The following is a 23,595-nucleotide window of genomic DNA, read 5'->3' on the forward strand; positions in this document are numbered from 1 at the left end:
ATGCAGAGTCTTTAAAACGTTTTAAACAATCTCCTTTTTTTGAAAGGTCCCATATTATACAAATATCCAGATCGTCAGTCTTCATCCAAGACTCCAGTGGAGGAACTCACCATCTTCAGAAAACGGCCTAATTTATATCTTGTTGTGAGCCACCATGGAAAAGCCTGAGATTTAAGTTCCGACTAAAACTGATGTTTTGTTGTACATGTTTGGAAGTGGTTTAACAAGTCAGCGTCAGCTGGGGCTGTTGCCACAAACATGCTGCAGGTGTTAGTGCCTCGAGGGCTGATTTCCATTTTTAGCATACACAAAAATGCAAAAAAAAAAAAAGCAAAATGTATTTTTCTCAATTCTATACAGATACAATTGTGTAGATGTAATGACTGATGTGGTGTAATATGTTTGTATATACATGAGCATAAAACCCTAAATCAACAAGTATTGCCTCAAGAATTTGTCTATTGTAATGATATAGTCTGGTTTCATTTTGACCTTAAAATCTATTCATAGCGGCAGGTCAACAACACAGCACTTACCTTAGAATAACAGTAAAATCATGCTTAGAACCAATGCATTTAAACCTGCCTGTGTCAAGGATTCAAACCACCAGAAGAGAACCACTCGCACTCTGTTTCATGAAACAACTTTTATGCAAATGGAATCATAGAACAGCTGCACAAACTCAGGACAACAAAGAGTAATTAACATATAGCGCTGGTGGTCTGTAACGGAGACTTGAACAAAATGAAGCGATGCAAAGAGAACTCGGTAAACGTTCATTTCTGCTAACTAAGGTGAACACCAGTATTTTCAAGTTTCAGTCTGAATTTTATTTGACATTGTGGAAGGACTTCTGCAGAATAAAGGTTATGGCACGAGCAGCAATGAGGCAGACACTAACCCAAACTACGAATCATGTTTACAGATAGGAAGGTGTTAGACCAATAGCAGATATGTGCCAATGGCATGGTCAAGTTGGAAAAATGTACTTAAAAGCCATGTTTTAGACTGCTCACATCCAATTTTCCTTGAAAGACTTTCACAATAAAGTTTCTCTAGCTTTTTCATGAGGCAGCGCGAGCAAACTGATTATTAGTGTGCTAACAGTTTAACTCCACTAACTGCTTGAGTCCCTTTTGTGGGAAGATAAACAGTGAAGTCCATGAAATCCTTGTCGAAGCGGGGGGGGAGGCAGACCAACGCTCTTTATACTCTGAGCTGAGCTGAGCTGTCATCTACTAATTAAATAGTTTATGCAACAAAAAAGAAATAGTCAAGTACAGTCTCAAAGAGCGGATGTCAGTCCCGAACTAAAGTGCGGCAAATGAAATGAAATAATGATAAGATAAAAATTCCTGCTGGTCTGCAGCTGGACAGGATTCCAGAGTTCAACAGTCTGTGTTGTTGTCTTAAGTCTGTCCAAATGTCTCAGTGCGAGGAAAGACTCCAACTCCCATGGCTCCACGGGGTTATTCACATCACGCCAGAGATGGCAGGTTACCTAAACTCTTCAGGGTGGAGCCTTTGCAAGTGGAAAAATCCTATTACCGGAGGAATGAATGCATGATATGGATTCCAGGAAGGAACACAAGCAGCGTGGTAGGTCACCCAAAAAAAAAAAAAAAAAAAAAGAGAAGAAGAAAAAAAAAATTCCACCATTCCGTGTTCAGAGTCAAGTTGCTAATTTGTCCGTCTGTGGTCACCTATTCCTTGGCTGGGAAGAGGAAATCATGGAACAAACCTCCATTTCTTTTTCAGAGGTCACTTTAAACCTTGCGTTGGGGACTTGCCACAAAAACCTGTTGCAGGCAGTTCAGTCCAAAGGCCAAAGTCGTACATGTGGTCACTGTCTCATAGTCCGTCCAGTGTTTACATTTGATCATTCTTCTTTTAGTGTGCGAGGAAGGGAGATGTGAGGTTTAAAAATTACACTCATTTTTTTTTTTGTTTCTATTCCCAAATCCTTAATACTGACTGGACAAGCAATGCAGTCCCAGAAATTCCTGTTTATCAGAAAGACAGAATTGCTAATTTTAGAACATAGACACATCATTTAAAAAAGGAGGCTAGGAGAAGATGTAGAGGGAGTCCAAAAAAATGGGAATGGGTGGAGTTCTAGGAAGAGTCTGCTAGTGAAAGACACTGGGGATCAGACCAGTGGGTGGAGTTCAGGGGGAATCTGTGAGCTCAGCACAAGGACGAGCGACTGGAGACACCTTGACGAACTGGCTAGCAAGACTTGACCCATATCGGAGACGAGCGCTTCTTTGTGCACCTTTGTTTTTGCTTGCTTTTTTTTTGTAATCATGATTATGATTAAATCAATATCAAAGGAGCGAGGGAGCCGAGGTCGCCGTAAGTTGGCGGTGGGCATAGAGTGAGACAAATGAGCGAATGGTGAGCGGGATGCCAGAGGAGCGCAGGAGGCGGGCGGAGCTGGATTATAGCTGGAAGCCTTCCATCGGGGCCTCGCACTGCTGAAAGAGGAACTGCTGCTGCTGCAGGTCCACGGCGGGAGCCAGCGACGGGTCTTCGTCCTCTGCGTTGAAGTAGCGCTCGATCAGGTCGAAGGCTTTCTGATAGATCTCCTGGTTCTCGTGGCCCTGAAGGAACTCCAATTTATCCAGACCTGAGAGGGACAGAGGGTGTAATTCAGACTCATCTGCCAGATGACTAAGCCACTCCCTCCTGACTGGATACAACTATTTGTCATTAAACAATAACGAAGCTAAAGAGGACTGACGCCTTGGTTCAAATGAGATTTTTGGAATAGTAACCACTTAAATTTGTGCGTGGAGTGTACGCCTCCCTTACCATAGGCCTCCTCGATGAGTGCGCAGTATGGATTGATGCCCCCTCCCCTCTTGGCCTCTAGTTCTCCGAGTCGCAAAATATTCTCGAGGCCGTTTAGAGCCACCTGAACAATTTTCGAGTCCATGAGTGTGAGCAGATCGCAGAGAGGTTTTATACAGCCAAGTTCCACAAGGTGCCTGGAGGGGGGAAACACATGAAACAATGCATTCAGAATTCAAAGCAAATAATTGACTGGTGCAGAATGGGTGAGCTACCCGTGTATAGCAGGCTGGGTAATGCATGGCTGAAGGCCAAACAGACACAGGTCTTACCTTATCTGCTCTGCAGAACCTCCTGATGTGGCGTTGGTGATGGCCCAGGCTGCTTCCTTCCTTGTGCGAAACTCTGCTACCTGCAGGATTATGATTAGAGGAGGCAGCAGACCCGCATCGATCACCATCTAAAAAAAAAAAAGAGAGAGAGAGAGAAACCCCATTAGATGAGTAAACACCTTCAATAAAAGTAATAATAATTTGAGATTATTGTGTGACAAACACGCTCAGAAACCTGAATTTGTGCTCGGTTTCCTGCGGTGATGTTGGAGATGGTCCAGCAGGCTTCTTTCTTTATGGACTCTTTGGGACTACTCAAAAGATTAAGTAGTGACTGCAGTGCTGAGCAGTTCAAAATGACCTAGACCATCAAGCACATGGCACAAAAATGTTTGTTCCTATCTCAGTGCTGAACTCCCTCTGGGTTGAACTGGTAGAACTTTTGTGTCTGCTCAAGGCCCTTACCTGTGTCTGGAGATCATCTCCCGTCACAATGTTCCCAACTGCTCGCAGCGCAGGCGACACCACCTTATAATCAGAGTGCCTGCGACCCAACAGAATTTGAAGGCGTGGTCACTCAATTGTTGTTTACGCCCATAGCTTAATGACTGTTAAGGATGCATCTCTAGTGCCTGCCTCTCTGATGCTGATGAAATATCCAGCGTGGTACAAACCCCTTTGTCTAATTAGTCTTCCTCTCTGACAAAACAATGCATAATACATCCGCTGAAAGTCTTACATCAGCAGCTCCACCAGCCTGCGACACACTCCAGAGTCGATCACCGCCTGTATTTTGTCATTCGGGCCATCAGATAGGTAGGACAGCGCCCAGCATGCATCGGCCAGAATGTCTGTGTCATTGACAAACAGTAGCCAGGACAGGACGCTGAGACATGGAGACACCTGAGGGACAACAAAAAGTGAGCAATAAGATGTGAGCGGAGAGAACATATCAGTGTTTTTATATTTGCATAAAAATACAGCCAATAAACTGAAAGTACCGCTGTGTGGTACACTTGTGAAATGTTTATCTGTTGTCAATTACCTTGGAGAAATCTGGAGGTGGGTTCTTCCCTCTGCACAGGTTTGAAAGTGCCCATACTGCATTCCTCATCATTGTGAGACGGTTTTGTTTGGCCAGCAGCCTGCGAAAGAACCCATCGGTGAGGACAAGCGCGATGACAACAATTGAGGATAATAACGATACAACATCACGCGGCTACTCACTGCACAAGCGAAGGAAGAATATTGCAGTCTATAACAAAGTCTCTGCATTCTGTGCTGTCTCCTGCTATGTTTCCCAAAGCCCATACTGCCTGCAGGTAAAAATGACAATTTGGGTCAATACATTTAAGAGCAATAAACAGTGCCACTTTCAATGCCAAAAGAATGTTTTGCAGTTAAGTTTTTTGTTATTGTGACAGGACAAATACAGTAAATAGAGTATAAATATCTCTCGTATGTCTTAAACCAATCTACCTGTTCCTGCACATCTTCAAAATCTGAGCTGAGCATCTCTATGAAAATGGGCACAGCTCCTGCTTGGATCACCACCCGGGTCTGGTGGGATGTACCTGAAGCAATGTTGGTCAACACCCATGCAGCCTCAAACTGACAAGAAAGAAATATATACATTTGTTGTTTGCTTTTCATGTGTGTAATATTTCCTACAGATGCAAAGCACACAAAACACATTTTCTGCCTGGTATTTATTGCTTGAGAAAGAAAAACCGTATGGACACAAAGGGGAAACCAACCTGCAATGTGCAGTTTTCTCTTCTTTTCAGAAACTCTACAAAGCGCTCAACCACTCCAGAAGTGGCAATGACTTCATCAATTGGTGGGTTGGGCTCTGTTGGAGAACATGATAAAATATTATACAGTAATATTTCCCACAAACAGTTCTAATCTGCAAACAAATAAGCAGCACAATTTGAAACTGTAAAAGAGTGTCAAGTGTCAAGTATAATTCAGGAGTTGTCGTCATCACCTTTAGAGAGAAGTTTCCTGAAACGCTGAGTGCCTATTAGTTGCTGCTCTGGAGCGCTGGAGAAGATCATTTGAGTCATATCTTCAGAGATGACGCCACCCTGTGGACACAATCACAAACAAAATTTGTCCACTTTGGAATTTCTGTCACAAACTTTTAATTATACAACAGACTCTTTAATATTTCTTTTCTTACCGCCAGTGGGTCCATGTTGTTAGCCTGGGACTCCAGGTAGCCACTATCAGCCATTCCATCATCCTCAGGGACACCGTCATCTTCCACTGTGGCAACATTCCTCCTCTTGAAGAGCTGCAAAAGTAATAACACATTGCTTGTATTTGCCATTACAATGTTCAAAAGGGCATGATTTCATTAGTTTTCATGAAGAGAGTTTATGTTTCACAGTGACCCCGCCAGTATGTTTATAATGTTTACTTTAGGCCAGCTTCTTTTCACCAGATCTTTATTAAAAATTATGTTTTCACAGCCATTGCTGATGGCATTTTCACCTGCTCATCCTTCTTCTGTTTGCGCAGTTGTAAACCTTCTTCTTCCCGCCTTCTTCTCATTTCATCTGTGTTGAGTGACTTGTTCTTGTAGCTTTTGAGTCGTGCATTGTCCTTCCCTTGACTCATTTTGTAGCCTGAGGGGGGAAAAATATGACACCAACAGAAACAATGTGACACAGGTTTTTCAGACACATGTGTGGCAGTGAAAACTGGCTCATCTGTGAATGGCAAATGCAGTTGTGTAACAATGCATGCAAATTTTACTAAAGCTCATAGAAGGGTGAGTAAGAGACAGACATATAGATAAATAGAGCTAGCGTTAAAACATTAGCCCTGCAGCCTGCATCTGACATAGTTTATATAAGAAACAAAAACGTAAAGTTCAGCTATTTAAATTTAGCCAGTCAGAATGTATTGTTTGAAAAACTGGGACACCCAAGGATACAAGTTAGCTGGTTAGCTCAGTGTCTTAACACTGGCTGGTTGACATATTTAGTCTGCACTAAAGTCATTGCCTAAATATTTAGCATACAGAGGATGGCTGTACTTCACCGTGGTTTTAAAAACAACAACGACAAAAAACAAAGATTGACGTAAAGAAAAGGTCCACGGGAATGCTAAGCTAATGTCATAGCCGCCGTTAGCATCAAACAAAATTACTACCGAAAGGTAGCAGGCTAAATGTGGCTAACGTTAGCCGAATTAGGTAACGTCAGCTCTATGCAACATTACAGGCAACCTTAAAGTTGCTATTAACCCTGACATAATAATACAAATAGATTACCATGAGAGTATGCAAACACTATTTCAAAAAAAATTTCGAACAGGTATGATAAATGTATGACTAACCTGTAAAATTGGGGCCTTAATCCCTCTGCTAGGCCACTGTCCGTTCAGCCGTCGCCGGTATTGTACTGCGCATGTGTGAGTCAAAACGCCCCCGCCCACATCTTCCTCTGCAGTTACTCCGCCACGCCCACGCATTGCATTTCATATCCACTGTGTTATGAGTGCGCCTGTGACTTATTTATATATTTTAGAAAGCGTTCTGGGGGAAAAAAAACAACAAAAAAAAAAACAACCCCTGATGATTCCTGGTATTTATCATCGAAGCTTGTGGAGCCATGTAACGAAAAAGGCACTGCGCAGAACGTAAATTTATTTTGGATGCAAACTCACATTGGTTTCCATACAGTTTGCGTTCAAAACCGTAATCTACGTAGCTGCAGGCAATACCATTGCCAAAACCATTCACAACAACTGCGCACTGGTTGCGTAGCCTGCGTAGAGAAGGCAGTGACACGGAGGTGCAGCGGTGGTTAGCGCTGCCGCCCATTAGGTCGGGGGAGGTGCGGTGGAGGATGAGGGGGGGGGGGGGGGGGATGAGAAGAGGAAAGAAGAAAAGTAAGACAAGAAAGAAAAAGTAGAGGAAAGGGAAGAAGAAAGTAGAGGAGGATGGAAGGAGAAGAAGAAGACAAAGAGGATGAGAAGAAAGAAAGAAACTGAAGGAATAAAAAGAACAGAGAAAGATGAGGAAGAAAGGAAGAGAAGAAAGAAGAGGAAAAACTGCAGAGAATAAAAGAAATAAAATAAGAGAATGAAGGGAATAAAAGAGAACGAGGAGATGGAAAGCAGAAGAAAAAGAGGAGGAGAAAAACAAAAGGAGAGGAAGTGGCAAAGAAGAAACGAAGAAAGAGAAGAAGGAATAAAAGAAGAGGAAAGAAAGGAGAGTGTGCATGGACATCCATCCCATTTTGTATTGCAAATGGACGTTAATTATTATCTTTTCATCATGGTATCAGCTTTTCAGCTCATCCCAGGTCCGTTTGACTTAAGACAGGTCATTTAAGGTCAGTTATGTATGTGTGTGCACGCGCTTGAGTGAGTGTGTGAGACACCACGTGACCACATTTTCCGCCAATAGTCAAGCCCCAAGCTTTCATAAACATGCATCCCCAACATGTGGGTTTCACAAAAGGCCTACATAAAAGAATCCAATGCTGTAATTTAGTGACAACACGGACATACACACATACATGCACGCGCGCGCGCACACACACACACACACACACACACACACACACACACACACACACACACACACACACACACACACACACACACACATCCACTCACTCTGAGCGGAGTGTGGTTTCTATAAATTTTCATTCTCACCGTATTCCATACTATGCCTTGTATTTACATTCTTTCCCTCAACGTGAGTGGGCGTCTGCAAACTTTGACCGTACATAATCACGAACATGTGTTGAAAGGCCATAAAAACTAACACTTTGCATGACCCCGTCATTCTCCTCTCAGAAACCCCTCACTCCAACCTCTGGCACACACTGAACTGACTGCCATCCAACACACAATAAATGGTAGGTTCAAAGATTTCTCTCTCCTGTTTTTAATGTGTGTCACTGTATACAAACTGCTTCAATAATTGCCTCTCTTTTTTTCTTCTTCTTCTTCTTTTTTTTTTTTTAGATAAGAAGACTTTTCCATAATGGCAAAGCACAAAATATCCCTCGTGATTGCCATTGTCATGGCCTTGATGTTATTTATTGTAACCATGGTGTTCAGCGCTCTGGCCGCACCTGGAATATGTAAGTTCAAATTTTACAAAAGCGTTATGAGGTGCCAACATATTTTAGTCACCTCAATGAACAACAAAAATACGACCAATGGGATTATCAGCACAGTCCTAACAAACTCCGTTTTGGATCCACACCCATTACTCCCTCAGATCCATTTTTGCTTTCCACGGGCAACGTCTCAGATGAGTTCAACACAGAGATCACGCCAGCCGGCTGGACCTTTGCTATCTGGAGTGTCATCTACATTTTCCTGGCGCTGACACTCGTCTTTGCTCTCTCCGGTTTCTGCCGCAAGTAATACATATTCAGTTGTGCCGCATTAACGGAGCATCTGTTCTTGGAGGAAATTGAGAAATAATCGCAGTGGTTTCTCGTCCTCCTAGGAATGCCTACGGTTTTGTCTACTGCAGTCCTGCTGTTTTGCCAAGAAGCTTTTTCCTGGTTTGGTGCTTTAACATGGCCTTCAACACCGGATGGTTGTTCCTGTGGGACAGAAGGTTTGTGAAAGCAATTTTTGTGTTCATGTCATCGGACAATCACGTATACCAGGTGTCGGCAAACTATTCAATTGACATTAAAGCTACATGATATGTTTTCCACTTATCCTTCATACATATTTATAGGCCCCTCTGTCAAATTTTAGAACCCATTGTGGCCCACCAGTCAAAAAGCTTGCCCTCCCCTGACATATACAGTATATAGTCCTTATTTGTATACATATGCTGATGAAATCCTTTAAATCCCCGCTCCATCAATAATGAAATATTTCAGCCCAACTGTTTCACGGCATTTCTCCTAATCTATCTCTGTCGAAGGCTGTTCACTGCAGCGCTGGTTTTCCTCGTCCTTATCGCCGTGTCAAACTACATGATGATATTCTTCTCGTGCTTGGGTCTCCACACCTATGGCCCGTGGCTCAACAAGTACCACAAAGTAGACCTTTGGCTCCATCGCGTGTTGGTGAGAGGCTTAGTTAATGTTTAGGGTCTTTCACACCACAAACACAAATCAATGCACGTTTTTCTCAAGGCTTGATGTTATGCATTGCTGCTTTGACCACAGGTTCAGAACGGCGTTGCCATATACGCAACATGGACAACGGTTGCATCCATGATCAACTTGGACATTGTGCTGATCTACGATACAGATATGTCCCAGACAGAGGGTTCCACCATTTCACTGTCTATTTTGACTGGAGTGTTGTTTGTATGGTGAGTGCAAAGACACAGACAGTATTGTTGCTAGGAAAACATTCAGTACTTTTATAGTGACCTTACCATTCGGTCCACTTGGGCAAACTGTTTGTCATCTAAAACGCGTGTTGTCATATCAAGCCATAAACCAAGCAGCAATCAAGTGAAGGGAAAGTGGATTTTTCCTTCTGGGTGTGACATTGGTCAACGCATTTATTTGACAAAATCATCATACAGTCTCACCAAGCACTCCAAGGTAATAAAAACATGATTCCTCTTGACCGACATGACATTGCACGGTTGAAGAATAGTATGGCTTCCCAAAAGTGCGCGCCTTTGGCGAATCGGCAGGCGCCCACATTAAAGAGCCAAGACAATGAAAAGAAAGGAAAAGACACCGCCTTGTGGGAAAATACCGTAGTAGCACTCAAAACAAATAATATTCACCAAACACAGGACACTCATAATATACATCAAGGAGAAAAATAAACAAATGGCTCCAACAACTTTTTTGCAGGTTTATCCTGGAAAACACCCTGCTTGATAAATACGTGAGATTCATCGTCTCCATTTACCCTGTGGTGATCTGGGCTTTGGCGGGTGTGTTTGCTGGGAACTACGATAATGAGGAACCCTCCCGCAATAACATCTTTGTTGGTGAGGAGCTTAATCAGTCTCAATGACATGCTTCAAAACAGGAAATTGTATGTCTTACGTCATGCATTGACAATTGACTTGAGCGAACCACCTGCGATGTTGTCTTTCCGGCAGCTGCGCTGTTGGCCATGGCCTGCACCTTGTTTGTGGCTCGAGTAATTCTGGTCGTCTGGAAGAGCATCAAGAAGCCACTTTACAGCGACGCCAGTCCCGAGGCCATGTCTCCGACGGAGATTGAAGCGAATCTGAATTCATTTTACAAGTGACATCAGTGAAGGATTTTGTCTGTTTACAGCCTTGCCTTAATTTATCAGAAACCAAATCAGTAAAAATGTTTGTCTATAAATATTTGGATCACTCATTTCTTGTATATGTTCATGCTTTTACTTTGTAATAAAGGTGTTGCACCCAAAAAAAGATTTGTATATATATTTTTTTATGTCCCACTTGTAGCATCTGAAGTTAATTGAGACTGATAGTCAAACTGTGCTGAAACAAAAGATGAATCTCACTGGAAAGCACCCACTGTAAATACTTTGATGCACTTGTACTATTATACAATTTATATATTATGTATTATGCTATATACTACACTATACTGCACATCATACGACGAGACAGGGACAGTGTATTTCTTTGACCGAATTACTTACAATTTTATAATTGTACATAACATAAATAATTTGCATAAATTCCTTGTAGCACAGTTTAGAATTTGCCATTTATTTTAAAACAGCGCAAATAGGAATCCCATGTGTTTCCATGTCGTCAAGATCTGCAAAAGTAGAATTCATTCATTAGAAAGTTAATTGGCAGTACTCATTTAATAAGGATTATAAAACATGAGGAAATAAAAATTCTCAAGGAAACAAGCTCAAACGCTCTGAAAACACAGACTTACTATTCATAATATACTATATATGCGCTCACTGAAATTATTTCGGAAATTGTCCACACTCCAGAGGTTTTAGTTGCAATGTATTTTTCTCATCTAAGCACAAAATCTTAATATATTACCCCTCAATCAGAAGGCAATATCATAATTAAAGCATATAGGCTTCGTTTACTATGTAGCTACAACTATTAGCTCTTTGGTTCTTGTCATTTGTTTTGTCACGTTTACTGACGGTGCCTCCTGTTTGTTGCACTGTGGCAGAAATTCAAGATAAGAGGTACACCTTACTCCCTGGGCGGTTGTAAAAGCCAACTTACACAACTACGGGTTGTATAAATGGGTGTCTCATCCTCATTTGTGGACATCCTTCAGTTCATCACGTTGTGACAGGTACGTTTCTCTGCGGTCGTCGTTGCTTCTTTGGCACTCGTCTGTGTTTGTTTTGCAAGCGTGTAGCACCGGTAGAAAGTAATTGACTTATATAATAACATTGTTGTACTGAAATATTTCATAAAAAGATCAAGAGCTGTTGCCAATGGTTGAAAAGCATGTGTTTTTGCTAATATGCCTGAGTGACCTGCGCCCACACTGCACAGATTATCTTTACTGCTTGGGAAGGTCAGAGGTCAGGTTGAAGCGGTGGTCATCAGCGAGGACGCTGGGAGCATTTCTCTTTCTCCGCAATTGTTTGTTCAGTCTGCACTGTGACTGCTGTTGACTTTGGTGTTTCTGCATTGTGGAATATTCAGAGATAGATCAGCATGAAAAGCCACGACCCTGGACGCCTGGCTGCGGTGGTGGTGGCTGTCGTTTGCTACGTGATCAGTTTGGTGTTCAATGCGCTGGCCGTGGTCGGATATGGTAAGACAAAAACATTTGCCACTACGTTTTTCCTCAGCTAAACACAATGAGGTGATTAGCTGACTCTAACAAGAAATTGTGTTGAAAATCATAAACTTAATCACCTATCTAACCAAAAATGACAGAGTGCCTCCTCTGTGGCAGTGTGACTGACCTCGGTGCAATTGACTCCAGACATGATAAACGACACCCTTTTTATTCTGCCACAGGTCCTTTCACAACCACCACGGCCAACATTTCCGCAGTGTTCGACACTCCGATCACGCCTTCGGGGTGGACTTTCAGCATCTGGAGCATCATCTATGTCTGGTTGACGGTGATGATCATCTACATCCTGTCGGGACTTTGTAGATGGTTGTGAAACTAGATTATTCTATTTCAGAACAATGAAATGTCGAATGAAAATAGTGAGGCTGTGACCCCCTCCCCTCAAAAAAAAAAAAACCTTTGGAAAGTCTTAACTTAAATCCTAACTGAGGGAAATACCTGTGAGTCAAAACTGCCTACTGTCAAGGCAGCAGATAAATTGTAGCTTCCCTCTTTTGTCCTTTTCGCAGGAATGGCTTTGGCTATGTTTACTGCAAACCTGCAGTGTTGCCGTATGGATTCTATATTTGCTGGTGCATCAACATGGGTCTCAACATCGGCTGGCTTATATTGTGGGATAGAGGGTGAGTCTCTTTGTTTTCACAGTCAAGGTTCAGCATTGAAGGTTTCTTAATTGCCAAGGTAGAATACATTGACAAATGTGCCCATTAAATATGACCTTTCCTCCTCTTCTGTGCTTCACTTAAGGATGATGATCCAAGCATTTGTTATATTGATCCTGGTCATCGCTACTAACTACTCCATGCTTGGCTTCATCTGCCATGGACTTTATGCTTATGGGGCTTGGCTCAATGAAAACCACAGGGTGGATTTGTGGCTCCTCCGCGTACTGGTCAGTATGATAACCATATAATACTTGCATTCTCAAGGGGTTTACAGTATTGAAAAGAAAACTGAAAAAACTGAAAAAACATATTTTGTATCTGGCCTAAGGCAATGAAAATCCGGTTTAAAGCCTCAACCATCATTTGAAATATAAAGACAAACTAACACACAAAATAACTCACCCCCATCTTCCAGGTTCAGAATGGCGTGATGATATACACAACATGGACAACTATTGCGACACTCATCAACTTCACAATTGTACTGATCCACGAGGTGGCAATGGATCCAGTTATTGCCGCTACAATCTCATACTGCATTTTGGCTGGTTTACTGCTTGTCTGGTCAGTCATCAGCGTAAACATGCTCAAATATCACTGACTAACTCACCAAATATACCACGCATGTTGAGAGACAATGAGCTGTCTTGGACTTTTACAGGTTTGTTCTGGAACAGCTAACCCTCGACAAACACGTGCGGTACATCCTCACCACCTACCCGGTTGTGATCTGGGCACTGTCTGGGAACTTTGACAAGAACTATGAGGTGGCTTCACCCGATCAGAACGGGATCCTTATTGGTATGATTATTTACAAAATGTTCATAACATTTGAGTCATCACAATCTGCTTCAAAGTAGCACTAACTAGATTTTTGTTTCCCCTCTCAGTCCTACTGCTGTGTCTGGCCAGCGTGATATTTGTCGTTCGGATTGCACTGGTGATTTGGAGACACATCAAGCAACCGCTTTATAGTGACGCCTTTCCTGTCCTGAATGAAATGAAACAACCTGAGGATAATTCTAAGAGGCAGAAAAAGATTTTCCGCTGAGCAGTAAAAGGTTGCACCGCGCCAAAACGTGGAATAATGTGTCATATGTGTAAATGCTTAGTCTGGTTTGTGCTTCATTTCTGATCACTGTGTATGAAATGTATTATATATTGCCCTGGCAAAATTGCAAAACAAATACATTATGTTTTTCAAACTAAGCTATCCGCCTATCCTTTAACCTGCGTTTTATTTTGGCGACGCCTATAACACGCTCTGATAAGGAGACACAATAAAACAAATGCGGGTTTGGTAAGTGTACTGTAAATGTGTTATGCAAGTTGTTGTGTGCTTACGTTTTATTTGCAGCAATGTTTAATTTATTCAAAAATGTGGTTATGAGTCTCTCACTTTGGCGCAAATAATTGTGCATGTATGCGGTGCATAATATTACAGACAGGTATCAAGATTTATAGAGATACAGAGATTCAAATTCTAAGACCTTAACATAATGGAGAGTAGAGATTGACACCAGCAAAGGGTTTTATTTTTTAAAAAACTGGTCTCTGAAATTGTCAGCTGTATGGCGATTATTGAACAATTCAAAGACATCTATACTTTTCCTAGTGAAAAATAAACTGGATTTTTAATCAAATAATAAACATTTTCTTTTAAAAACTTAAAAAATAAAATAAAATAAAAAAATCAATCAAAGCTCTTAATTCGATGCAGTTACAATCTCGAAAGTTCACCACCTGGACGTTGTTGCGAGATTCACACCGGCGATGTTAAGCCATTTCTAACCTGTAGAGGGCAGAAAAACATAGCCTTGGGTATTGACTTCCTGCGGGGGAAATAGAGAAGAAATTTCGCCGGAACTGAAGTCTGACTGGTTCTCTTTGTAAAGTTTCTCAGGCAAAATATCTGCCATTCAAACATGATTTAGCTGATGAAATTTGCTGTAAGTCTTCCATCAGTTGAACGAAAGTCGCGCCGTGAATTAATTGAATGTAGCCTGAATGAATATAGAGATATATAGAGCTTTTTGATGACCGAGTTATACCCGTGCCTGCAAGTCAATGCGCTGTGGAGAATTCGCCCTTAAGTAGCCCAATGCGCGGGTATACACAAGTTCATAACAACGCCATTGTTTTTGCTAAAGCTATGGCCATTGCCATGTTAGCGTAGGGGTGAAGTAAATGTCTCAACAGCTGTTTTTGTCTTCTTTTTCTTTACCCTCTTTTTTTTTTAGACACATAAATAGATGCGGCACGGAGGCCAGCGGTAGAATTACGAAAGCGTAATTGAGAGAATGGATTTAGCATGAGCTCACTGCTAGCTTGTGTCTCGCTTCCATTAGCAGTCAACGTTGTTTAAGAATAAGTTTGAGCGCCTGTCTTCCCCAGAATAGATGGAGACGAAGTATGCTACTCTGGTAAGTTATTTTAGAATCACCGATTTCCCTTTGTGTGTACGTATCACGACAAGGTGTACACGTTTGTGTAAAATAGGAATATTCTGCCTCTACTCCGTTCTTTGCACGTCCAAAATAGCTAGCTGAAAACATAACGCCAGTCTCTTTGTATCTTTTAAGTGGCCGCAATATAAGACATTGCCAGGGGTTTTGTTTATTGTTTTTAAGTGTGTTACAAATGCAACGTAGACAATTTGTTTCAATCGCATGTATGTCTTTGCAGAGAAGGCCAAAGAGGAAACTATGTTACTTTTCCGACAAGGATCGGTAGGTCCCTTTAATACTAATATTTCAAATCAGTAGCCCTGTATTTATTCGTAATCATATCAAACTTTATTATTATTATTATTATTATTATTATTATTATTAATATTAATATTTATTTTTAACGTGCTTATTGTTTTGTTTTTTTCAGACCCACCAAGCAGTGGACCGGAATGTTGTCGTTGGGGGACATTGACAGGATGTTTGATGACTTGGGTGAGTTGCACCTAGAATACTTCTCCTTGGGTTGTTTTTTTCCCGCTTTGTTCCATTCTTTCTTAACAATACCCCACTATTTTTCAGAGCCATCGGACCACGAAGAGGATGTTGTACTTCCCCCTTCCCCTCTCCTCCATATCGATGATACTGAGGCGAACCAGAGTGACACGGCACCTTCTCCAATCGAACAGCAGGAAAGACACTCATCGGAGGAAACTCAAAAAGCATGTTTCTATAGTAACCTTACATTTGCTCATATGACGTTGCTGGGCTAGGTACTGGTTCTTTTGCCTTCTAGGGAAAGAGATTTGACACTTGCAATGTTTCCCCCTCTCTCAACAGAGTCCTAAAGGATGTAGCTACAATGCTTCACCCAGTCCTGGGAAAGACATTGGTAGGAAACACAATAAGTTTTTTTAATTTTATTTTGTTCCGGCTTTTTTGTAAGCTACATTTCGTTTTGTCAGATTTGGACTGTCCAGCTCAGGGGCCAGTCAAGACATCCAGCCCTATTAAGGACAACAAAGGGGTGGACATTAGAGGCATTAACAAAAAAGACAGGGCTATTTCCCCTATTTTGTTTCTGTGTGAAGACAACGACGACGGAGAACAAGCAAATTTGAAGCCTTTAGTCAGCCCGAAATGCATCAGGTTAGTGATAGAGGCAAACATCTTTTAGCCAGTCTGTTTGTCGGAACAACAAAAGCCTGATGGGATGTTCAATTGTATGGCTGTTTCATATATTCACTTTTTGCAGCAGCAAGAATGATCCAGTCACAGAGAAGGCAAACAGGAAGGCGGAATTAGAGAGCAGAATAACCCCTCCAAGGTACAATATTGTGTGTGCTTTGATGCGTTTTCAAATGTCTTTACTGTCAAATACATTCTATGGTCTAAGATTTTAGTTCTTGTACCTGTTGAGACATTCTGCACTTATTCCCCTGATATAGTAGAAATCTAAATGCACACATCTTTACACTATGGCTTCTTTGAAATGCAGATGTGGCAACTATAAAGCTGTGCTTCCGCTTTCTTTATGCCTGTTAGGCCAAAAAAGATATTATCCAGCGGGGAAGTGGTGACACGCAAACCCGAAGATGCAACTCTAAAGAAAACGTCTGGGGACGTCCAGAGACAGCCATTGGTGGAGAGGCCAAGACAAATGGACAAGAGCATGTCCACTTTCCTACAGAAACTTAGAGATGGCTCACAGCCCGCACCTTCAAGGTATGCTGAGATACAAATGCTTCCTAATAATACGTTGCAAAGTTCACCTTGTGATCATTGGAACTAATAAATAATGTTTATTTTGAAGCTCCAGGAAGCCTGTGTCACCACTTAAAGCACCTACTGGGCCCGAGGAGGATTTCTTCATTTTGGAAGACGATGCGCCGCTTTTATTTCGCATTCCAAGAGCAACTTCGAGCAATAAGAGGCGCAACAGAACTTCTGGCACCGTCGTTGACGGTCAAACAAGTCAAAGTTCTCCTGGGAACCCATCAGAGACTGTGCAAAAAGAGCAGGAATCCACAGACGCAAACAACAAGCCGCAAAGTCCGATTGTGGATAAGCTAAAAAAGAACACAAGGGGAAAAGTCAAGAAGACCGAGATTACTAAGCCTGAGAGCCATCCAGAAAAGCTGTGCCCTCCTGTGGATCGTGCAGTAGTTGACAGATTAGTACATGAGAAACCAATCAAAAAACAAAGCAGAGTCAAACAAGTGTCCTTTGAAAAAAGTCACGTTGAAGACACGTTGAATGTGAAACCTCAGGACACATCCAGTGAGGCAACAGACTTAGAAGAACCTTCGGGGACGATGAGAAAGAAAAGTAAAAAAAACACAGAGGTGAAGAAACAAAAGGCTGTAAAGCATAGTAAAGAAGTGGACAAGAAAAAAACATTAAAGATGGGCGGAAAAGGGGCACGGGTAGTAAAAGAGATGCCACATGTTGAGGCCGAGGTTGGAGAAAACCAGGAGCAGAGCAATGATGAACACGGACGAGCTGACGATCCTGCTTTGCTGTCAGGTAACAGCCAAATTTCAAAATCGCGCCCTGTGTCAATATTCAAATCTACCTGACAGCATCTGCATGTTGAGAGGACAGCTACAAAATGCCGTCCATTATTCTATCATTTTCTTTTACAGGTGATGAGTTGAACAACGGTGAGGCGTCGAAGACGAAGGGTAAACGGAAGAAACTGCCCGTTGTGTTGGAGGAGAGTTCCTCAACGGAGAGTCCGATCGGTGGGAAAAGGCAAAGGAGGCCGCCGGGCCAGTGGTGGCTGAGCAGCGCTCTCAGCGCGGAGGGAGCTGATGTGACAGAGCCTGAGCCCACAGAGTCCATGCAGTCACCTGCAAAAAGGAAGAAGGGCGAAGACTTGGAGCGACTAAATGAGAAAGAGCCTGTGCCGTCGACCAGCCAGAAGAAAAGCCAAGCTAGAGGGAAGAAACCCAAGCGGAACAAGAGCGGAGGGCAGGTTCGAGCAAAGCCAAGGAAGACATTACAAAAAGTGTTTGTTGAGACCGAGGCAGAGCAGGTGGCAGTGCAGGAGGCGCAGCATCAGGAAATGTTGGACTCCGGCCCTCTTAATTCCAGCCCATTGCTCCTTCCACTCAGAGACCACAGCAGCAGTTCAGGTGAGATCATTGTGATAGGAGAGGGTGGGTTAATAGTGCTGCACAAATTTTTATGGGTCGCAACGTGATTTTGTGTAGTTTCATGATGCAGTAAAATCGTGCTGGTTCTGTAAACGTTGCTCACTATGATTTGTCATTTTGCAATATTTCCTTTTTTTTTTTCAGGGGAACAGACGTTTCAAAGAGTTTACCATAATTCCTCAGCTAAAACAATCTCCGCGCCAGCTTCCACCTCTGCCGGAGTGTGTCAGAAGCAGCTTCAGGAGACGGACGCAGATAAACGGAGGAGAAAGGCGCCTTGTGATTGGTGGGTGGCGGGCAATCAGGTGGAGGACGTTTCCCCGCTGCCTCAACCACAGCAGGTCAAACCTGTCAAAAGTAGAATAAAGGCCAAACAAAACAAGGCTTTGGGTCTCGGGAGCCCCAAAAACGGAAATGTGGCAGTCTCATCCAAACCACCAGGGGGTGCCCCAGGTCCTTCTCGTAAAGTCAAACTAGCAAGCGCAAAGAAGGCTGTCAAACGCAGTCTGGCAGCTTTTATGGACAGTGTCCCCACAGCCGTTAGGACCCCATCCAAAGCCAGCAGGGAGCCGAGCGGTCTGAGTAGCAAACAGGAAGTGACGGTGAGAGACTCCTCGCCACGCAGAACGCCAGAAGCCCAAGATGCTTCCAGAACGGACGCCGGCGAAGCCAACTGGGTTTGGGGGTACCGTCACAGCAGGAATCAGTCAGACAACACGTGAGGATATCCGACGCTCTGATGCTTTGACAACTGCTCACATTGCCTGAACATATTGTCAGTTAATATTTCAAACATTCCTTGGCAGGTCAAAGGTCATCAGAAGTGGGCCTTCCTCCATGATTCAACTAAAGGACTATCAGGATAATGACATGAGTATGTTTTGTTTTTTCAACACAAAGTCCCCATAATGGTCATAATTCAAACATAACCACATTATGCCATTTAATTTCCTGACCAATATTCAGCCATTATTAAACACGACTGGTTTCTTTGTTCTCGCTTTAATCTCAACTTTTTTTTTTTCCAGCCCTGCCGTCCTCCAGGGTCAGCACTGTTCTGTCTGTATCCGATCTGTGTGCGCCTCCTCTTGAACCTCTGGCCTTGCAACCAAAGGACAAAGGCAACCTGTCAGAGTGGTTCAGAAGTCTCTGGTCTGTTGAAAGTAAGGAAACATCCTCCCTGTTGAAACAAACTCTTTGCCGTCATTCATCTGTTGAGAATTCACATTAGGGATGCAAATTATCAATTAATTCCTTAATCGTTAGTTGATTGACCTTATCGAACGATGAATAGATAAGCGGCGATTTTTCCTGAGAACCTAAATTTCACAATGGAAAATTTGTAAGGAACACATTATCTAACCCTTAATTAATGTTGAGGGTCCAATGGGACCCATGATTACATTAGAGAACAGTAAAAACACCCTAAACATTCATCCTCTGACATTATGTTTACTTCTAATGGGTCACATTTCAACTTTTCTTTTTCAAAAAAGCTGTTAAAAGTAACTTGGTCTATGTATATTATGACCATCAGAGTATCTACAGGTGAGTTGCTCTTTCCTGCCGCTACACTGATATATTGATATTAACTACCCATCTAAAAAATGTTCAATTCATTCCGACTAATTTAATTTAATCGATTAAATTCTTTATCGATAATCAATCAATTCTTAACATCCCCAATTCATATTTATGCAGATGACTCTCAGCTCCCAGTTTGTTTAATAAAAATTAACCACAACTTTCCACAGTATATTGTGAGCCGTCTTGTTTCCAATTACTTTGTTTTTGTCTTCCACTTGTGATGGAGCCGGAATGCGGACCCTTCTAATTGTGCTTGATGACACGCACTCTCTATCTAATTATGTTTACAGGCGGCGCCGACGTCACCCCGGACCAGTTTGATTGGTACTGCTATCAAGGTCGAGCCTTCGGCATCCACGTGGACCTCAACTCTGGCTCCTTCTGCAGTGGCAAAATGCTCCTGGGCTCCTACATGAAGAAGCCTCTCTGGGTGGATCACAGCGCCACAACTGTTGGTTCACTCAGCGATACATCACTCCGTTTTCTTTTTCACACCGCCGTGGCCGTCACTCACCTCTCCTTTCTCCTCTTTCACTCGCGTTTTACAGGTTTTTCACCTGGTAACAAGCTCGGTGAACGTGGTCATCAACGGCAGTGGGTCTCGCTTCCGTCCAGCGCAGGCGTTTGTGGTGCCATGTGGTAAGAACAGCAAACCGTGACGCACCCCTTGCTCGTTTAGCCTCAGCAAACTGTCCATACGACTGATCGATTTGTTCACTGTTGTCTGTTCACACAGGACATGCTTACAGCATCCAGAATGTCTCGGCACAGCCCGCCGTGTTGTACTTCACCAGGATATTTTCAGAAAGCTCAGACTGAAGACGGCAGCTTGGACTTCATGGGGGGGGGGACCCAGCCACCTTATATATTTTTTACTCTGTGTAAATAGATTGTTTTAAAGAAAATCTCTTGGTGTTTTGTGATTACTTGAGAATAAAGGTGTATAGGTAATAAACAGAACATAAATAGATGTTGTAAATAAAGGTGACATGTTTTAATGTATTGCATTTGACCTCTTTCATTCTGTGCAGCTTAACGTCCTGCTGTTGAGGAGATGTAATTTGATTTGGCAGAAAAACAAGGACAAAGACAATTCCAATCTCTTTATAAAATGCCGTTTTCTCCGTCGTGTGTGCCACTGTGTCAGAATGAGTGTTTGTGGCTCTCGAGTTAACTTGCGCCGTGCCTCGCCGCGCTTGGTGATGCAGTTGCCTCTATTATACGCTTTGCAATGGACACTGCACTCTTTGTGCTGAGATTTCAAATGTTGGAAGGGTCCAAAATTGGTGTTACAAACATGTTGGCCGCAAATTAGATCCATATTCGACAACTGATCCATCAGTATTGTCTGTCTTCAGCTGTTATTAACCTGTAGATTTATGTTCTTATAGATGCAAAAGTGTAGTCCAGTATTGTTGCCTGTTGATGCATTTTTATGAAAAAAAAAAAACAACATTTCAAATGCTTCCATGATTTTTTCAAATTAAAGGTACTTCAAATGATTGCGCTTTTGGGTTGTTTTCTTGACACTGCAATGTTTTGTCTTTTATGTTGTTTGTGTTTGCAATAATTTTTTGCCTCATTGTATCTCATTAAAATGCGCAGGTGGCTTTGCACTGGTGCAGGTATTTCGGGCACATCTGCCTATGAATTTGCAACTCATGGAAAAACTCCTTCCCACAGTCAAGCACACGTGGCTCAGGGTGATGATTGAAGTATGCAGCGTGGCCTCAAAGCGTTTGGTGCAAATAGCATTGGTGTATGATCAAACAACTCCGGCCTAAATAAGACACGGCAGATGCTGCTGAATATGTATGGAACTTGTCAGAGCCCTGACAATCTCATGCCTGCACACTAAAAAGAAAAGCAACCTACAACACAAGTATTTTTCATATGACCGCCACATGAAAGAAAAAATACAGGCTGACTCCACAGAGTTTACATATCAAAGTCTTGTTTACGGTGAGGCTGCATGTGTGCAAAAAAAAAAAAAAAAAGTCTTGTGGGTGTAAAAGGGAGCTGTGTAAAATTCATTGGTTGCGAATGATGACGACGGGCGGCATGCAAAACTCACGTGGTTGTGCACAGCCATGTTTTGGACCTGCACTGGGAGCGCAAGATGTCAGCATGCAGCAAACATTCTAGAGAAAATACCACAAAGACAAATTTGAGTAACCAAGGGAGAACACATGAAGTTCTCAATATTTCTCAAGAAACACAACATTTCTACCTCTACGCTGCTCACATCTTGGGGTGGGACTGTACTAACTTCTGCCATTGTGCCATGAATCTTTTACTGACCTACTTCTGGGGAGCTCAATTTGTTTTCTGCATGAAAATACTTACTTACAGTCCTTACACTATTTACTGGGTACAGCACTACTGATAGCAGCGGTTTTCCCCCTCGACCACTCTTGGAATTACCCGTCACATAAGCCCAAATTCTCATTTAAAAGCAGGAGAAAGTTTCCACCTTCACAATGGAGTTTTAACCAATCGCTGCTTTGATCCACCATCACTTGTGAATGGCGTGCTCCGCCAGTCTGTCTCGCCCCTGGGCAGGATCTCCATGAGAGATGCGAATGCCGCTTCCTCCACCAGGAGCTTTCACCACAAGGGCTCTGCACTTTAATTATGGAGCAGGTCTGTGGCGCCTCTAACACGATGACCCAGCAGTTCCTGGGATGAATCCTCAATTTACTGTATGCCTTCAGTGAAACAGAGTAGAATTATTATTTTGCACCCTCTAAGTGAGAGTGCATCCTCAATGTGCTCCCAGGCTTAATGTTTGTTGATTTATTCGTAGGCTTCCTCACAAAACCGCACTTGCAAATAGATATTAGTAGCCATAAACAAGCGCAGTAGAGGCGCTGAGTTTGCTCAAGTTGTTTCTTGTCATTGTTCGTTCGTCTAAATTATATTCACTGTTGATGTTGACCTTAAATATAAAAGTATTCATTTAGTCTTAGGTCAAATCATAACATCATGACATGAGGTTGCGTCCAAAAAATACATTTACGTTCTGCGCAGTGCCTTTTTTGTTGCATGGCTCCACAAGCTTTGATGATGGTAGGCGTTTGCTTTTTAAACTGGAGGTTCTGGGAGTTAAAAAGCAGAATACCATCACTACATAAGTTTAAGTGGTGAGGCACTGAATAATGTATTGCTCTGAGAGTCTGCACAGAGCACAAAGTCTGAACCCGGCAGTCTCTCAATAACATCCCTGTCCCATAATGCCGCTGATTTAAATGGATTCGGATCAGTAATGGCTTATCTAAGCGCCGCACACGCTCCAACTCGGTCCTACTCCTCCTGAGCTTTCAAAGGTAACCACGAAGCTTTACTCCAGCATCAGCTGAACAGTCTTTCGGGCTTTCAAGCTTTCAAGTCTCCATTTTATGCAAAATCCATTTCAGCAGCATTTTCTAACGATATGCGACAGGTAACTTTTTTGCCCGTCAGTGTGCTCTCCAAAAGTAGAGTCCTTCCTTTCATTCCTGTGCTTGTTTCATGCTTGAGAAAGTGTGTGCTAAAACATGGAGTTCTTTCTTTGTGATGTCACAAAGGGCACTGATACTGTACTGACTTTAATGCCTTGTTTTTAAGCTCCTTTCTTGCATAAGGCTGAGTTTAAGGAAGGAACTGAAAAACAAAAAATGAAATGTTTTCAAGAAACACATTCAACAATCCTGAGGTGTCAAAGTGTTTCCCCTTGGTGAGCTTTGCACGCCACAAAGTCATCGCTCCAGACAAAAGCTGTCCAGGATTTTTTTTTCCTTCATTTGTCAGCCTCTAATTTCTTGGACCAGACTTCAAGCGTTTAGAATGATTTCCTTCCTTTTTCAAACTTGGCTCTGGAT

At 42.5% G+C, this 23,595-nt stretch overlaps 3 protein-coding genes and 2 long non-coding RNA genes across 6 annotated transcripts; 4 read left to right on the plus strand and 1 right to left on the minus strand.

The window, feature by feature from the left end:
• Positions 1-631: 631 nt before the first annotated feature.
• Positions 632-6,610, minus strand: kpna1 (karyopherin alpha 1 (importin alpha 5)). The gene is made up of 14 exons (XM_076050468.1): positions 6,474-6,610; positions 5,625-5,758; positions 5,311-5,424; positions 5,116-5,215; positions 4,883-4,977; positions 4,605-4,736; positions 4,353-4,441; positions 4,171-4,270; positions 3,865-4,028; positions 3,591-3,669; positions 3,361-3,486; positions 3,126-3,253; positions 2,815-2,990; positions 632-2,629 (listed from the first exon to the last, which is right to left on the minus strand). The coding sequence occupies exons 2-14, from the start codon at positions 5,748-5,750 to the stop codon at positions 2,442-2,444; spliced, it is 1,617 nt and encodes a 538-aa protein (XP_075906583.1). The 5' UTR covers positions 5,751-5,758; positions 6,474-6,610; the 3' UTR covers positions 632-2,441.
• Positions 6,611-7,663: 1,053 nt separating this feature from the next.
• LOC142904399 (uncharacterized) lies at positions 7,664-8,510 on the plus strand. Its single transcript, XR_012929392.1, has 3 exons — positions 7,664-8,005; positions 8,115-8,233; positions 8,374-8,510. It is a non-coding gene; the product is annotated as an uncharacterized LOC142904399 (long non-coding RNA).
• Positions 8,511-8,607: 97 nt separating this feature from the next.
• On the plus strand, positions 8,608-9,431 carry LOC142904398 (uncharacterized). The gene is made up of 3 exons (XR_012929391.1): positions 8,608-8,721; positions 9,040-9,184; positions 9,287-9,431. It is a non-coding gene; the product is annotated as an uncharacterized LOC142904398 (long non-coding RNA).
• A 2,214-nt stretch (positions 9,432-11,645) lies between these two features.
• LOC142904393 (uncharacterized) lies at positions 11,646-13,738 on the plus strand. Its single transcript, XM_076050469.1, has 7 exons — positions 11,646-11,830; positions 12,040-12,184; positions 12,388-12,501; positions 12,626-12,770; positions 12,959-13,107; positions 13,205-13,344; positions 13,434-13,738. The coding sequence occupies exons 1-7, from the start codon at positions 11,731-11,733 to the stop codon at positions 13,592-13,594; spliced, it is 954 nt and encodes a 317-aa protein (XP_075906584.1). The 5' UTR covers positions 11,646-11,730; the 3' UTR covers positions 13,595-13,738.
• A 659-nt stretch (positions 13,739-14,397) lies between these two features.
• On the plus strand, positions 14,398-20,581 carry LOC142904390 (uncharacterized). 2 transcript variants are annotated; one of them, XM_076050466.1, is made up of 16 exons: positions 14,398-14,966; positions 15,229-15,272; positions 15,421-15,485; positions 15,573-15,712; positions 15,831-15,882; positions 15,956-16,139; positions 16,246-16,317; positions 16,536-16,715; positions 16,804-17,516; positions 17,636-18,127; positions 18,293-18,866; positions 18,955-19,022; positions 19,177-19,311; positions 20,026-20,186; positions 20,284-20,374; positions 20,472-20,581. In XM_076050466.1, the coding sequence occupies exons 1-16, from the start codon at positions 14,943-14,945 to the stop codon at positions 20,552-20,554; spliced, it is 3,078 nt and encodes a 1,025-aa protein (XP_075906581.1). In that variant the 5' UTR covers positions 14,398-14,942; the 3' UTR covers positions 20,555-20,581. The 2 variants fall into 2 exon arrangements, with proteins under 2 accessions (XP_075906581.1, XP_075906582.1); XM_076050467.1 differs by having other exon boundaries at positions 16,249-16,317.
• The last annotated feature ends 3,014 nt before the right edge of the window (positions 20,582-23,595 follow it).

Source organism: Nelusetta ayraudi, unplaced genomic scaffold, assembly GCF_046127955.1.
Source record: "Nelusetta ayraudi isolate G7.1 ecotype Tasmania unplaced genomic scaffold, CSIRO-AGI_Nayr_v1 ptg000127l, whole genome shotgun sequence".
Classification (NCBI taxonomy): domain Eukaryota; kingdom Metazoa; phylum Chordata; class Actinopteri; order Tetraodontiformes; family Monacanthidae; genus Nelusetta; species Nelusetta ayraudi.